This window comes from Schistocerca americana, chromosome 4, assembly GCF_021461395.2.
Source record: "Schistocerca americana isolate TAMUIC-IGC-003095 chromosome 4, iqSchAmer2.1, whole genome shotgun sequence".
Classification (NCBI taxonomy): domain Eukaryota; kingdom Metazoa; phylum Arthropoda; class Insecta; order Orthoptera; family Acrididae; genus Schistocerca; species Schistocerca americana.
The window spans coordinates 437,457,128-437,475,248 of NC_060122.1; the positions used below are offsets into that span (position 1 = coordinate 437,457,128).

General features: G+C 39.3%; 1 protein-coding gene across 1 annotated transcript in view; it reads left to right on the plus strand.

Annotated features, from left to right (window-relative positions):
* The window catches only part of LOC124612768 (mucin-12-like), a 290,845-nt gene extending 277,728 nt beyond the window's left edge, over positions 1-13,117 (plus strand). Inside the window, exon 13 of the mRNA XM_047141163.1 lies at positions 8,498-13,117. Within this exon, the coding sequence (XP_046997119.1) occupies positions 8,498-12,112 (3,615 nt within the window). The 3' untranslated portion in view covers positions 12,113-13,117. The remainder of the gene's footprint in view (positions 1-8,497) is intronic.
* Positions 13,118-18,121: the final 5,004 nt, after the last annotated feature.

Below are 18,121 nucleotides of genomic sequence, written 5' to 3' on the forward strand. Positions count from 1 at the left end.
TACCTGTGTAGCAGCTTCTGATGTTAGTGCACACCTGACCCATTTAGGGAGCAAGCGCAGGAAATCACAACCTAGCTTTTCACAGAACTGTCAAAGTCTCTGGTTCAGTCCTTCCACTTGAATCAGAACGAGGGTCACATGATCAGTTCTGGAGACTATGCTGCAAATTTTGAGCTTCGTTGAAACTCCATGCATGAGGCTGCTGTTCTCAGACACTCTGCCAGTCACTGGAGTGACCCAAGTGTGACCTCAGAACCCAGATGAAATGCATCATCTGTTCCAAAGACTGCCTTAATCTGCAGGAATAGCCTCTTCAAAATGTTGAATGAATCCTCCAGGTATACACACTGAACGCCATTGGCAGCTGCATGCATGCATGAATGTGTATTCTGTTAACTTTTGGATTCAGCCAAAACTTAGTCATATTCTCAGTCTTGCTTATGTGCCTGTAAATGATTCAACTGTATGAGGAGTTACTACCTTCACTCATTCCAGTATTTATTTTCAGATTCTAAATTCTCAGAAGAGATTTATTTTGATAAGTTTGGTATAAATATCAGAAAGCTGTACTTTTGCTATGCTGCTGACAGTTTTAAGTCAGTGGCAGTTTAATAGCACTATTTAATTGTGTTGTGTACAAAATTGTGCAGTAGAATATGGGACAGGTCAAAGATATGTAGCCACAACATTGTTTCATAAAGATATATTACACATTATTCATAATTGTGAAATACCAAGTTCGATTAATTATGCTGGTCATAATCACATGGCTAAAGCTCATTAACGGAAAATAGGCTGTATTTCTAACAAAATAAGGTAGTTTTGAAAGATAATAAAGTATGTAATATAATTTATGAGGTACATTCAAGAAAGTATTGTATGCTGTAGAAGGAGTGCTATGTTAGAAGTGCTCTTAAAGACTTTTTAAAAAAATGTCACTCCTGGAATATGTCATAATTCTTTTGTAAGATGATTGCACAGTTTCGTTCCCATACACTTAACACTATTAGTATACAGTTTAGAAGAACTGATTTTCTTCTTGTACAGTGCATTTATGTTCTTGTTTATAAAATGAGAGCAATTCAAACATGGGTAATATTATGAAAAGGCTAGATTGCTGCTCACCATAAGTGGAGACAGTCACAACAAAAAGACTGCTAAACAAGTAAGCTTTCGACCAGTAGGCCACCTTCTGGAGCAGACATTCTTGCAAATAGCGCGCGCGCGCACACACACACACACACACACACACACACACACACACACACAGTATCTGGCTGCCAAGGACAGATTGCAAGCAACTGTGTGTGATGAGTGAAGCAATCTGGGGGTGGGGGTAAGGAGGAGGCTGGGCCAGGGAGAGGGAGGGATAGTAGGTTAGGGGTGGGGGCGGGGGGCCCTATAAACTGCTGCTTGGGGACCATACAAATATGAGATGGGGAGAGGGTATGGTAGGTATGTGCAGTCGAGCGGTTAGGCAGTGGGGAGGTAAAAGGTAATGGAAAAAGAGAGAAGTAAAAATACTCTGGATGCATTGATGGAATAGAAGGCTGTGTAGTGCTGGAGTGGGGAAAGAGAAAGGGATGTAGGACAGTGACTAATGAAAGGTGAGGTCAGAGGATTACGTGAAAGTAGTATATATCGCAGGGAGAGTTGCCACCTGCGTAATTCAGAAAAGCTTGTGTTGGTAAGAAATATCCAGATGGCGAAGTAGCACCCACGACTGGAGCAACTGAATCACATTTTCTGCCAGGATTTTGCCTACCTTTCACTGTACCTTGAAATGAGGAAAGTCCTACCCACTACCCTTCCCACGCCTCCCACAGCAGTATTCCAGTGCCCACTGAACCTTCACAATATCCTGGTCCATCCCTACTCCAACCCTGCTCCCAACCTCATGCCTCGTGGCTCATATTTCTCTAATAGAAATAGATGAACACCTGTCCTATACATCCTCGCACTACCACCTAATCCTGTCCTGTCACAAGCATCACATACCCATCAATGGCAGGGCTACCTGGGAAAGCAGTCATGTGATATACAAGCTAAGACACAACAACTATGGTGTGTTCTGTGTGGGCATGACAACCAACAAACTGTCTGTTCGCATAAATGGCCACTGACAAACTATGGCCAAGAAACAGCTTGTTCGCCCAGTTGCTGAGCAAGCTGCCCAACACAATGTTCTTCACTTCAGTGATTTTTTCACTGCCTGTGCCATCTGCATCCTTCTTACCAACACAAGCTTTTCTGAGTTGTGCAGGTCAGAACTCTCCTTGAAATATATACTATGTTCCCATAACCCATCTGGCCTTATCCATCGTTATTTACTGCCCTTCGCCCCCTTCCCTGTTTCCAATCCAGTACTACACAGCTTTCTGTTCCACCAATGCACCCACACTCTTTTTACATCTCTTTTTTTTCTGCTCCCTTTTCCCTCCCCCTTCCCCCTGCCATCCATCTAACCTTCTGATTGCACCTGTCTGCTGTACTTCCCCCAATCTCATTCCTTTATGCTCCCACAAGCACACCTGTTCTCCCTCCCCTTCCTTGCTCCAGCCTCCTCCTTACCCTCACCGCTCAGACTGCTTCTCCTGTCGTGCACAGTTGCAAATAGTCTGTTCTCGGCAGCCAGAGACAGTGGTCGTGTTTGAGCTGTGTTCGCACACGTGTGCATGTGCGCGCCCACATGCACGTGTGTGTGTGTGTGTGTGTGTGTGTGTGTGTTTTGCCTACTCCAGAGGAAAGCCTTTTGTCCAAAAACTTACTCATTTAGCAGTCTTTTTTGTTGTGCCTGTCTGCAACTCATCATCCCCGCTGTATGGTGAGTAGGAATCTGTCCTTTTTCATAATATTGTCATTATTCCATCCTGACTTTTTCATTGTGTGATAGAGCTATTCAGATATATGTTGACTAGGGCGAAGCAGCAAGTTTTGTTTTTGAAATAATTGTTTACAGGTTTCTCCTTGCTGTTTTTACAGGATTGTTCTAATTGCTTCTCTTTCTCACTCTCCCTCCACCACAGTTTAAATAATTTTACTATTTAAGTATTAGGACCCCAAGAAATTATTCGAGCATAGTATTGAATGGAAAAGAGCATAATACATAATGTCATTGTGCTGGCATTTGATCATCCTTCAGTGAGTGGAGCATAAACAGGCTTTACTTAGCTTGATACTAATCATGTCAATGTGGTTTTTCCATGTGGGTGTGTCCGTGATGTGGATCTTTAAAAATCATGTCTAATTGACAAATTCTACCTTGCTTCCATTTAGTGTTATTGTTGAAATATGAAGAGTTCCATCCCGAATGGAGGTGAGGAGTAAGCATCTTTTTTACATTCAGAATCAGTCTGTTTTATGCAACCCATGAGGCTAGTTGGGCTGTATTTCTATCAGTTGTTAACTGGAGAGATTCATCTATATTTGAGATAAGGATGTTAGTATTGTCAGCGAACAGAAATGCCTTACTAGTTTATAGGGTAGAATGGAGTTTGTTTGTATAAAGTAGAAATAACAAGGGGTCAAAACTGTGCCCTGTAACACACTGTTTTATGGCTTGTGTAGACAAGTACAGTACCTTTGGGATTTGTGACTGACTTACTTTGTTTATATGAATGTACTGTGCTAGTTCTTTGATGTAACTGCTGACTCAGCTATGGCCAGTTCCCTTTATTCCATACAAATCCAACTTTTGCAAGAGTATGTTGTGGTTTAGCATGTCAGAAGCATTCATGAGCTCAAGAAAAATACCTATAGCTGGGCATTTCATGTCAACAAGATATAGAGTAGTAGCAAGGAGCTCATATATAGCATCAGCACACTGAGCAGAGGAGAGAATGTTATTTCTTCTAAGAAATAATTTTAGTTTGGTAGCCATCCATTTTCAGATGTTTAACTGAATACAGACGGCATTGGAACTATGGAACTAAACAGTGGCTGCTGGGTTCACCATTCAATCTTTCTTTATGTGTGGTTAGGACTTTTCCTATTTTAACAATATTATGAAAAGGATAGATTGCTACTCACTGTAAAGATGACTAGAGAAATGAAAACACATTCACACGACCAAGCACACCTCACACATTTGATCACTAACTCCGGCCAAACTGTAACAGAGTTGCGTCGAATTCGACCAACAATCTGAAGCAGAGCGTGAAGTGGGAGGGATAGTATGGTACAGGTTGAGAACGAGGAAATGGCACTGCCTAATGGATCATGCAGGGACTAGAGATGGCAGGACAGGGCTGACGGGCGCAGTGAGGGAGAGGGAGGAGAAATATGGGGAGCAGAAAGGAAATTAGCAGAGAAGGATAAGAGACCGGTGGGTGCACCAGGAGAGAACAGCACAAAATGCGAGTGAGGGTATATGAATTGTGAAGAAGTTAAAGAACAGGGGGTGGGCAGAAAAGTGGTGTGGAGGGTGTGGGGACAGTAGGTTGAGGCCAGAATAATTTTTGGAGTGTAGAATGTGTTTAAGAATAATTCTCATCTGTGCAGTTCAGAAAAGCCGGTGCTGGAGAGGCGGATCCTGATGGCCGATCCAGATGGCCCAGGTTGTGAATCAGCCATTGAACTCAAGTATGTTTTGTACAGCTACATGTTGCACCACAGGGTGGTCCACTTTGCCATTGGCCATTCATACTCATGGACACATGGTTGGTGATCATAACAATATAAAAAGCAGAACAATGATTGCAGCAGAGCTTGGATATGACATGGCTGCTTTCACAGGTGGCCTGACCTCTGATGGGGTGGGATAGTTCTGTGACAGGACTGGAATAGGGAATGTTGGGTGGCCGGATTGGTCAGCTCTTGCACCTGAGTCTTATATAGGGATATGATCCCTTTGGAAGGGGTTGGGATTGGGAGTGGGATAGGAATGGATTATGATGTGGAGGTTGAGTGAGTGACAGAACACCACTTTAGGAGGGATGGGAAGGATCATGGGTAAAAACTGACTAAACTCTGTCCAAACAGGCCTCAGGAGGCCCAACGTTACCTACGACTGCCATATCATCCTCTGCTGATAGGTGTCAGTGGATGCGGATATGGAGGGGCAAGTGGTCAGCACACCATTGTCAGCTTTCGTGATGGGCGCCATTACTTCTCTATCAAGCAGCTATTCAATTGGCCTCATAAGGGCTGAGTGCACCCTGCTTGCAAACAGCGCTCTGCGTACCTGGACAGTCATCTATCCAAGTGTTAGCTCATCCTGACAGCACTTAACTTCGGTGATCTGGCTTGTTACCACCTGGCAAGGCCTTTGGTAAGGATCTTGCATAGGATGTCCCTAATTTCAAGGCATTATGATAGATAATAAAGCCTTAATGAAGGATGTGGTTCATTTGTTCCAGTACATTGTGGTATTGGGTTACAAAGGGAGCATGTGGTTCTCGGGGGGGGGGGGGGGGGGGGGGTGGTATAGGATATCTGTTTGGGACTAGGTCTGCGGGTAGTATCTGGACCTTTGTAAGGGAGCTGCTATCACTGCAGATACGCCATACCTGAGTGGCCAGGGTGTATGGGAGGGACATCTTGGTGTCAGCTGTTGAAACACAATTTTAACATGCCGCCTTGCTCTGTTTGCATGAATAATAGCAAAACCAACTAATATAGAAAATATAGGCATTGAATAACAATGTGGCCATTTGCGTGATAATACAAAATGAACCAGTGGCTGTAAAAAAAACAACATATGTTACTTAACTTTTGATCGTGTGGCTGTAGAACTGCTCTTTGGCAGATTGTCTAGTTCGATGATCTTGCTTCCTATGAGAGGAATGGGTTGTTGCTTTCATATACATACAGTGAAAAGAAAAATGAAGCAGGAACTGTGATTTCACTTCAGTTGTTTAAATTTCTGTTGATTCATTCACTTCATAGTACTCATAACACTTCGCATAATTCAACAAAAATGTTTACAAAAACCAATATTCAATACAGCTCAACATGCCATTCCATCTTAACTGAACAATACTAGATTGCAGAGTCCAACCAACTAAGCAGTCACACAACAACAACTCACGAAGACTCAGATGGACTGGTGCTTGTTATGCACACAAATCGGCACGAGTTACAATATGTTAAGTTGCAGTATGGAGATGTATGTGTACGTCTCTTTAGCTCTAATGAACCTAATAAAATTTACTATTTCTTTTTAAATGTTTTCAGAAGAAATCCTATAAATAAGAAGAATGAGAATATTTTCAAATCATAATTACAATTTTATCTTTCTGAGTGACAATAAGAAACAATAAGTATTATATTTATAGTGGATCACAAGGGTCATTACTTTGACCTTTGTAGTATCGTAATCTACAATACTTCACAAAAAATGAGGGATGTTGAGCAGTTCCATTACTATAGCCCACCAAGAATTTTGTAGAACAAAATTCTGACACTAAAATAAGTTATGATTTGACAAATATAAAGTAAATTACTTTTTTGTGTAAGGGTGCTTTATTTGTATGAACCAAATGGTGATTGAAAGTTACTGTAAACACAGTTATGTGAAACAAACTTTTGTAGCATAAGAAAATGATTCAGTAACTAATACATGGCTACATTTAATGTTGAAGTTTTAAATAAAATTAAGTTCTTTCTATTTGGCATGCAATGCCTTGTACTTCTTTCACTGATTTAGTGTTTGTAACAACAGATGTGTGCAGATACATTCACAACTCCTTTTTCCATGGTTTAACATCACAATTTTGCAGCATATACTTCACAATATTCTGCCGTGACTCACTGAAACACTATTGCTTCTGATATTCCATAACCTGCTAATACAAAACCACTACTGCTTGTTACTCCATGACGAATTGTATTGTACTGATTTACATAAATTAACAACAAAGATTTCCTAGCTTGCAGTTCACAGATATTTGAATACAGTATTTACATCTGAAGATTTATGTACTGTATCAATATGATTGAAATTACAAAAATATTTACATTCATAAAAGCAATGATTATAGGAAACAGTAAATGTTATATTAATGATGTATCAAGAAGGTAAATACTTCAGCATTTGATCTATCGTAATCTCCGATACTTTGCCAAAATGAGGTATACTAAGCAGTTCCATTTAAATTGGCTACCACACCAGGAATCGAACCTGGACCTGGACCTGCTGGGTGGAAGCCAGCTATCCTAGCTTCTAGACCAAATGCTATTTTAAGTTTTCTTGGGAATATTGCACCTGAAAATGAAGCATTTCATACACAAGACTGTGGATTACTAATAAATTTGCTGCATCTCTGGAGAAGGAAGCAGGGGATCATGTCTCTCCTAGCGATGAGCTCTTGATTGTGTAATTGTATCATAGTTTGTCCCAAAATTGTCCTACTATTCAAAATATGCCTAAGCACAGCACTTCATCTAACTTTACCTGACACTGCAATCTTTTTTTAAACCTGCTCTTCGTTAATGCCATAGTAATGTTATTCGTGAGAGAATAACTTTAATAGTCGCCAGATTGTTACAAATAGTTTTCTGTAGAAGGCAACTACAGATTGTTGTTGCTGCATTGAATTTTTACTCTAAGCATAATATGTGTTGTGCTGAATTTTCATGATTGATGAGCATAACAGCCCTGAAACCTTCATGATGTTAGTCTCTCCACTGTACCCTTTCTCCAAGGAGACACTTATTCAGCTATTTTACCTTGGATGTTTCTTAGGTTTTGAAGATAAGGCCAAAGTTAGTGACAGGTTTATGCTTTATTGAATTAGTTGGTGAAGTGTTTTGAGATAGGTCAAGTGAAAGAGGGCTTGCCCAGCACAGAGTTCTAACTTTACGAATATTCATAATAGATCAAAAACTTTTAATTCATTTGTAGAGCTGGGCTAAAGATACATAAATTTGAGGTGAACTTACCATTTGAGCTGGCGATTGTATCACAAATCTGTATGCTTATGATTCTTTTCCTTCCATGATTTAATGTTTCTTTCACAGTTAACTTTTTCCATAGCTCTAGATGAAGGAACTCTTCACTGTGTTAAGAACCAAGGGAGGTGGCGCAGTAGCAAGACACTGGGCACACTTTTGGGAGAATGTCAGTTCAAATTCTCATCAAGTCATCCGCATTTTAATTTTCTGTGATTTTCCTACATTGCATAAGGCAGATACCAGGAGATTCTTTTGAAAAGGGCATGACTAATGCCCTTCCCCATCCTTCCCTAATCTGAGCCTATGTTAACTATCTGATGACCTTGCCGTCTATCTCGATCTTCCACTTTTACTTGTGACATCTCAGTACTAAAGATACCATTTTGAGTTTGTGGTAGTATTAATCATATTGGATGTTTTATTTGCAGAAACTATAAACATATGATTGGCACATGTATCTGTTTCATAATGCTAAGGTAGATGTTTATTTCTTTTTTCTTAGGTCCCTGATGCTTCAGCCTTTCTCCTTTTTTCTCTGTCTCTGGATTTATCCTTTATGTGTACACTGCTTACATGCTTATCTGATCTCTGTTATGTTTTACAGGATGCATCAAAAAAGCGTTTGAACAAGGATCCTGCCAAACAACAACGTAAACGAGAGGTCCAAAGAACAATTGATCGCTTACAGCCAGGCAAGAGTAAAGGAAATCTGCTATCCAACATTCAGAGTACAAGTAAAGTAGCAGAAGATGGGAGTATTGCTGGAAAACCTAAAGATGGAAAAGCATTACAACCTGTGAAGTCTGAAGAAACTATGCCAAAACTTAGTCTGGGGTCTGTCTTAAGAAATGATGTTTTAGCCTTCGGTGTTGGCAGTGGGCATAATTTTTCCACAAAAGAGGAGGCTGAAGACACCAAATTTGATCTCTCGGAAGACGAATTGTCGAAGGTTCCTGTAGATGTTAAAGTGCCTGTGTCTCCAGAATCTCACAAATCCGTGTGTTCAAATTTGTCTGCAAAGAAAGAAACTGAAGAGTCTGTAGAAAGCACTAAAAATATAGTACAACAAACAAAACAAGAAAAGGCTACACCAAATCTTAGTGCGTGGTTCAAAGCATTTGGCGCTCCGAGAACACTGACAGTGCAGAAAAAAAAGTCAGACTCTTGCTCTCAAGAAAATGAATCTCTTCCTACAGGTGAAAGAACTGATTCTCAAAATGTTCCTTTTACAGATAAATCACATACGTTTGAGCGAGAGTCTGTCCCTTCAAAGTATTCTAGCATTGCGATGGGTGATCTCTATAGTGGAAGAATGCCAGAAGAATCTGAGAAAAGATCATTACGCTCCCCACAGCAAAGAAGTGGGCAAGAAGAAGCTACAACTTCACCGTTACAGAACATTTCTCGTCAAAGGAGAATAAGCACGGGTAGCAGCATGTCTGAACGTTCTTCATTTAGCCAGGATCCAATGGACCCACTAGACGGTTCCTCCCCTCGTGTGGAAACTTATTCCACCCATTATCCTTCCCCCCTTCATCGTTCTCCAGTGGCTGCATCACCCCTGATGGCATCTCCTCGTCCAGAAGATAACCTGAAGCTGCCTCCATATCAGCCTATCAATGGAACTATACGGGCTGGTTTTTATCAAGATACATCTTCACTTCAGAAAGGAAGTCCAGACAAAAACAGCAGCAATGGTAGCCCAAGGGACCAGATGCATTCATCTGCATTTCCTTTATATAGTCCACGAATGTATCCACCAGCTAATGATGCAATAGGCTACTCTACATACCAGGGAAGATCACCAGAATCTCCAGCAGCTTTGCTGGGACCAAAGTCCCTGTACAGCAGTGTTCCGGTATATAGTGCAAGTCCCATGATGCAGTATTATGACACAAGTAAGCCACTGACTGATCAGTATAGGGCTGCAAGAACACAAGCAGCAGAAGAAGATGTACCCTCATCAGTTAATACCAGTAATGTCACAACATTTTCAACTAGCCATCAGCAAAGCACAGGAACATCAACTTCAGCATCTAGTATAATGACTAAGTCACTCATGAAACCATCATCCATTTTCCCTGTAAAAAAACGTTTGTACAGTGAAGTGGAGCCATCTTCAGTTGGCAGATTGCCTCCACCAGCACATGCTTCTGATCGAGCTCCTTTGGAAGGATTTGTTGCAGATCAAGCCCGTGATTCTGTGCCTTTGGATTGTGCGCGGCATTCCCCTGAGAGAGCACACCAAATGTCTCTGCCTAATATTGTTTCAGGGAATGAAAGATTCCATAGTAATGTGGAAAACCTTCATGCCCCAATGCCGGTGAATGATAAATCTCTGGCATTAGTCACAAATTCAGATGTTATCTCTGAAAGCTCACGTTTGAAAGAAGAGTTTCTCAATCAACCAAATGTTATGACTGGCCGTGCATCACCTCAAGTGCCAAGACCACTCTCTTCACCGTGTTCAAAAAATACATTATCTGATGATGATGTTCAAGTAATAGGTGTTTTAAAGAAGTCTCATGCCTCATCTCCAAACCTTTTACTTTCTTCTGCTTCTTCACTGTCGCCAAAACAGAGTCATTTAGCAGCTAACAGTAAGTCTCTACCAGACTGTGTGCCAAACGTTAGTAACAAGACCTTTATGACTAATCACTTAGAGCATGATGGACCGCTTAAGGAAAATACTATGTCCAAAAAGAATGCGGAGGCTCCCGAATCTTGCATTGTATTGCATTCACATAAAGATGTAAATGTCACAGTGCCACATAAACAAATGCGACAGGTGTCACCACCAATGCCGCAACCGAGTCCATCCGCTCTTAGTGTTGCTCCACCAGCACACAGTGGAGATTTCTCCTTTCATCGAGCACCTTTCTCACCTCTTCCTCAGTCGCCAGTAGGAGTAGATGCATCAGCACCTTTAAGAGGTAGTGTAACTAACCTCTCGCACATTGTTGAAAGGTTTCCAACTGATGGAAGAGGTATTTCTGCAATTCAGGGAACTAGCTCTCAATATTACATAGAAAAAACTGTTAAAAACCAACTTATGTTTAGTCAGAACATTTCGTCTTCTATACATGTTCCATCAACTTCAGCTACAAATGTACCCGTGTTCTCTCAAGTCCCTTCCACTATTGCAACATTGCCTTATAGTAGAAACAGCCCTACCGCTCCTTCTCTAAGTTACACCCAGTCACAGTTGTCACCACCTTTAAAAACCACAAATAACCAAGGAACCTACAGCAGATCAGAAGAATCTTCCTTATTATCTGTGAAAAACAGTGTAGCCACATCTGGGCAGACAACATTTACTCATTCTGTTTCAGATTTGTCATCAGCACTGGCTAAAAGCTCTTCTACCTCGCCAAATATACAGGCCTCTTTAAATAAACCAGTTGCAGATCTTTCACCAGTGTTGACAAGCAAAGACTCCCAACCCATAGATCTCCAAGTACCATTTGCTCACCAAGCTACTGATTTGACACCAGCCATTCATAGCAAAATATCTGGTGCATCTGCTAACACTACATCACACAATAGACAAATGACAGACTATTTGCCATCTAACAAAGCATCCCCTTCTACAGAAATGCAAGGACAGCCAAAGTCTCGGAAACGAAAGACAAAAGTTGCAGTTGCAAATAGTGGAGTGTCTGTTGCAAGTAGTGTTTCAGGGTCAACAGCATTTCAACAGTATGTGGGACTAAAGGGTGACTCGGTGATCTCTGAACCTACGGCTATATCTCTCAAGACAACTAGTGTTGTTCCAGGTAGTGCCTTTAACTTTGGACCTCGTCCAGGTTGCCTGGGTATTTATTCAGACAAAGACACTTTTGCAGGATATCTTGAAGATTATCGGACTGCATCTACAAACTACTACATTGCTGCTTCAGAATCTGGACGTGATAAAATGGTGCAGAATTCACCTGCACCATCGGCAAATCCATTCCAGGTATTCACTCATTCTCAACCTCGTCAACCTGCCTATTCTCCCCTGGCGCAAGCTTTTATAAACCATCAACAAGCTCTGGTTGATCCCCCTGGTGCCCCTGGTTCCATATACCAGCCTTATGAACTACTGCGCCATTCGAGTTCTCCAATGGTCCTGCATCAAGGCCTTTTGCCACCTCCCTCTGGCTTCCCACCTGGCTATCACCCTGCACTTAGTATACGTCAGCCGTATGATTCAGTGAATCGACCATCGTGGCTGTGATCATTGTGACATCAAAACTGAAAGCAGTTGTGACTGTATACGTGTGAAAAGTATTTTAATACCCATAAAGTAAATACCAAAGAAACCACTGCTGATTAACACATTTGCCAATGAGATGCTGTTGTTCATTTATTGTTTATAGACTAGCAAACATCACATTATATGTGTATTGTTGATTTTTATATGTTTTTATGTGACTCAAATCTTACATTTCCATTTTGATTTTTAATGAATATTGATACTGTATCTTTTATTTGTTAAGGAATACTGTGCTCATGCTTTAACCAGTGTCTCAGAAGTACAGCATATTGTTGTGTTTTTATAGTATTTTATTGTAACTATTCCAAAGATCAGCTGTCTGATATGTGAAATGTTTAACTGTGTGTAAATAGTTTTTTATACAAAGGTATATTTATTAATTCTGTGATAGCATTAACTGTGTACATGGGTGCCTTGTATTTCTTTCTTTCTTTGTGTGTGTGTGTGTGTGTGTGTGTGTGTGTGTGTGTGTGTGTGTGTCAGAGAGAGAGAGAGAGAGAGAGAGAGAGAATTTGCAGTCACATTCTCTCCTTTGTGTGAAGTTTCCTTGTAGTCAAAATGCATTAAACTTTCACTGCTTTTTTATATCCTGTTTTGCAACACATTTCTTCCTTATTTTTGTCATTGATGAGCAATTAATCATCATGCCTAATATTTAAAAAACTTGTTATGTGAACACTCAAAATTTGTATGCATTGATTCAAAAGCAGCTTTAATGCATAATAATGTAAAAGATTTTAAAGCCACATAGGAAATTAGTCATGTAGTTTCTGTTTACATTTATTATTATTATTTATGAATTAGTTTCTTCAACTAGGCCAAAAAAAGACTGATTCATCATTCACTAATCACAGATTCTGTTTTGATTTTAGGAAGAGAGAGAGATCTCAAAAGACAATAGATGTAATATTTCAAGGAAATGCCATTACTCCTATGATGATGTGCTAATGGCAGATACGCAGTAAACACACACACACACACACACACACACACACACACACACACACACACACACACACACACTCTTAGCATGTGTGCTTATCATAAGATAAAGATCTGCAAAGTAAGAAAAGAGCATTGAATGACACCAAGGAAAAAAAGATGAACGTTCCGTTAAAGCCCAGGCGAACCAAAGTATTTTCCATGAATGTAGTCTAAGTGTTGAAAAGCTATACCTCTAACTATCAAAGATAACTTAAATACCTGCAGCCTGTTGCCCTAAGCTGATTCTCTGACATAGCAAAGTCACAAAATAGATTTTTCTGGAGTCCCTTAGGTTCTCCAACTGGGCAGGAAGTGCAAGAAGTTCAAATAGGTGGATTGAATGCCCTCTGCTTTGTCAGAAGCTTTGATACATTTGGATACAAGACTCTTCAGACATTGTTGTCCTCCTCTATGGGAAGTAATTGGTATATTTTATGTTGAATAGACTTGGTCAGCAGATCTGGTTAACTGATGAATTGGCAAGAGTTTCTGGCTACTGTGCTTGCTCCAATTATACCCAGTACTACCATAGGCGATGGTGAATGAATCAGAATTTTTATTTATGAAACACTGTAAGTTTAATGTCTGTAAAGCATTTTCTTTTAATGTAGTTGGCTAGGGCCTATAATTCAAAAAGCACAAAAATTTGTGTTTCATTGTTCTTAATTTATTTGTGAATGTTTACTCATCATGGTGCATGCCCCTCTCCTGGCACACAAGAACTTACCAACCAATGGTCATATGGTGCTAAATGTTGTCTTGCCCAGAATTCCATTGGGAGTGCATGGACTATGTATTCCTTTGGAACCATAATGAACTATGTCTGTGCCTTAACCTCATCTCCATTGAACATCAGATTTACAAACATTGATGCTACTCCAGATAATCATAACGCCATAACACAATTTCCTGGATGAGGAAACACAATAATTAAGGCACTGGTCTGTTTTGCCAGAAGAGCAAGACCAATCTGTTTCTTTAATAGTACCCAATCACCTTCCCCCCACCCCCACCCCCTCCAGTCCTAAGTATCTCTAATTACATTGACATGGATATCATGTTGAACTCTGTTCTTCATATATCACTTTAAAATCTCAGTTTACAGTATACTAACTATAAATTATCCAATTTGCATTACTTATGCACTAAAAAATACCCTACAGCAAGTGTACCTCTTGACTTCAGCATTTACAATGATAATTTGTCCCTCACCTGTATGGGGTAGCCTCACCAAAGCCTTTAGAGACAACAAATGTCCACTTATGCACTCCAAAAACATATCTCCTGTGATCTGTTATACTTAATGGTTAATGGGAGTTTCAAAGGACAATTTGTTTTGTCATTCAGTACCACATTGCTCTTGATGAGCTTAACCCTATCATCAGCGAGCTCCTCAACTACCTATTCTTACATATTGAAATGAGGAACAGCCTCTCCAAGAATCTTAAATTCACCTGCATAATCCATCTAACATTGTACCTCACCATTTGCTTTACCTGCAGCCTTACATTTTATCCTACATGTCATCCAGTGTGAGACATATCCTGTGCATACACCCATTTCTCCATGTTGCAGCCGTGCCATGAGCACCTTCATCATAGATGTAGACAGCTGTGAAGGCAGCCAAACTATGCAGCTTTTCTACAACAGTTTTGTGTTTTGTAAAAGTACCGTAGCCATCAATTGACAATCCGTGACAATTGATTAGCACAGGTGTAATAATGCTGTTCTGCCCATGCCACCTCCACGGTCCATCCTGTACACTAGCTGCTGTTAGATGTGTAGCTGAATACAGTCCTCAAGAATCTAATACAATCTTGCATCTATTGACCATCCCTCTTACACCGCACAAAACTATGATTGCCCTTGTCATCTTTCTGCATCTGACATCTTTATGTTGCTTTCCCTGCATCCTTACCTTTTATGTGTATTCCATTCATGCCCTTTTCTCTGTGTCTTTCTGTATGTCTTGGTGTCAGAAAGTCTCTCATTCATGTGGACTTGCCCTGTGTCATCATCTGATTATGAGAGCTGTTCTGGAAATCTTATCCGTCTTTCCCTATTCAGTCGTGTCTTTGTATCTTTCACTCTCTAGCTCCCTAGACCAATAATCACTCTTTATTGAGAGGAGTGTGATTGTTTTCAATGACACACCAATAACTCAGAGAAATAATACATCTCTGATAACAAAGTAGACATCCCTCTGTGTGTGTGTGTGTGTGTGTGTGTGTGTGTGTGTGTGTGTGTGTGTGTGTTCATACCCCCGTGCTTATCTCCCACTTAGTGCTTCATCCTTAGGTTGAGTGTTGGTATTTCCGTGTAATCAATGGATAAATTGTGTGCAGACACATATTACAGTTACTGATAGCTGGAAGCTTTCTGTTAGTTATTGCATCTTGATCATTGTATTTTGGTACAACCTGTTTTCAAAAAGTGTGCTGTTGTTCATAAACCACTAAAATCAGAAAATTGGAGCATCAACACTGGATAGTCTTACCTTGTGTATGAGAGATGGGAAATGTGATAGTATACTTTTTAATAATTGAAAACGCTGTAATATGTGTTTTTCCTTCACCATATTGAAATTGCCTTGATGAAGGAAGTCATAACTGAGAATGGAAAAAAATTGATGTTCTTAAATAGAGCCTGGAAATAAGATTTAAATTCATCAATAACACTGCATTAGTGATTTCAAACAATGGGAAATCCTGGCTGGAATAACTTTAGTGATTTATTTGACTAAATAGTATGAGCTATTCTTCCTTCTTTGATAGGTCATCTTTCATACATTCATGCTGTACTTCCGAGAAAGGAAAAGTATCTTCTGTTTTTAATCATATGTATAGAAATTGTTGCTTGTTGTGTCTCTTTGTTGGATGCAGTTGTGTTTTTAAAGCTCGTAATTGTACATTTGTAAAAGTAAAATGTCCATATGTACAAAAGAATTGGAAAATTGAAATGTAAAAGAGCTCTTTCAAAGTCAGTGATTCCTGTATGCAGGAAAAACAGCATAAAATGCAAAAAAGCAGTGACATTCGTAAATTGTGTTTTTATTATTTCCATATTTTCTGTGACCTTAAATCAGTTGCAGTCATATGTACTTTCAGACATTTGACAAGTGAAGTTTGGTTTATGATTGGTGTACTAGCCTGGGCATTAATTTAAAGATACTTGATACATAATCAGTTTTTATGTGTTCTGGATTATGCCTTTTTGTTTGAGTGGGAAAAGAGTAATGTTCTTTTTTCCCATATCAGATTTTCATTTTCTCCCACTTTGTTGCTGTTTTGAGTTCTGCCTTTTTCCCTGGTAGCAGCCAATGAGTGTGTGTAATAGGATTGATATTCAGTGTACTCTGCTCAGCTGAATAATTATTTTTTTTTTCGTGAATGAAGGAAGTTGCTTGTTTAATTATTTAAGTACTGTACTAGTGGAGTCTTCTAACACTGGTTGTTTTCACCTGAGTTATATTGTTTTAATGTTTTCTTTTGTTATTTACATGTAGTGATAATTCTACTCTGCGTAGAGGTTGATGCAGGTATGGTAATTTGATGAATATTTCAATCAATCAAGTTTTTATTTGTCTAATCAATTATGGGAGACTTGTGACTGGTTAAATTATCAGATGCATTTAATTGAAACTGCACCCTGTTATTTTATGACGATTTTTTAAATTCTTCCATTATTTAGCTTTCCAGTGTCAAGTCTCATCCTTCAGTGGTAGATATTTATAGACACTTCGTTATCATTCCATTTGCATCTAATTGCTAGAATCATGACAACTTCAGGAATTACATAACACGCAACATTGAGTAGCTGCATCTGCTATAAAACATAAAAGTACCTCTAAATACATAGTATTTCAGGTTGAATATGCTGTGGCTTTGAAAGCTAGCAAATGGATGAATAAAAGTGTATGTTAAAAGCATTATAAAATGACTGGTCACATCATCAATACAAAGCCGTTGATGATTAACTTTTTGTTTCTGTCTTGCATCAAAACTTATGTGCAGAAAAGTTGTGTATTCAGCCCAAACCTCATACCATGATGCCTTATTATTAGTTCAAAATATTGTTTTAATTGTCTTTTCTTATCCTACTTTGATTTCTTTTGTCCAGAGGAGCAAAACAAAGAATAGAAAAGTTGATACAGTTGCAGTTTCATTTCTGGGATTTGCAGCTGAGTGGTCTGCCTATCTCTCTTCACTCCCCTCACCCCACCCCCACCCAACACCACCACACACACACACACACACACACACACACACACACACACACACACACACACACACCTTTTTTAATCTTCCACATGTGCTGATATTTACATTCACATATTTCTTTCTTTGATTTGCTTTATTGATAATAACTGAAGTTATTAATTTTGTCCTTGCCAACATTTTTTTAAAGTAAACTGTCTATTCTTTTTCAAACTTTCTGCTTTACATAGGTTGAGATCTGTGGCTCAGAATTTATCTTGTGTTTGTTTTAAAATTTTGTCCATTAAACTCCATTGGCATTACTAATTAATACTATAGAACTAATAATCTTTTTCTTTTTGGATACTGACGTTAAATATTATCACACATCTTAAATAAGTTGCTAGTGTGTCAGTTATCATGGTCGCAATATCTGACAAATAAAATGAAGTGTTTAAGTCTGTTATTGAGATAAAAATACCTTGTTAGTTACATATTGTGTTGCTTTTTATTTTGCTGTTCTCTGTGTCTTTTTTATACATCTATCACCTTTTTACTCCCTCCTTGTGACACAACTTCTCATTATAATTTTTGCCACCGAAGATAAACTTTTACTAAATCCCTGTCATTGTTGCACCTTTCTGGTAGTAAAGGTCCTCATACTTGTTTTATGTGACTTTAAGTACAGATCCCCTCAAAAAGCATGCCAGTTTTAAATCACAGGTTGTCAGTTTCCAAAAACATTCTGATTTTTGATTCAGTCTAAATTTCTCATATTCCTTCATTGTTT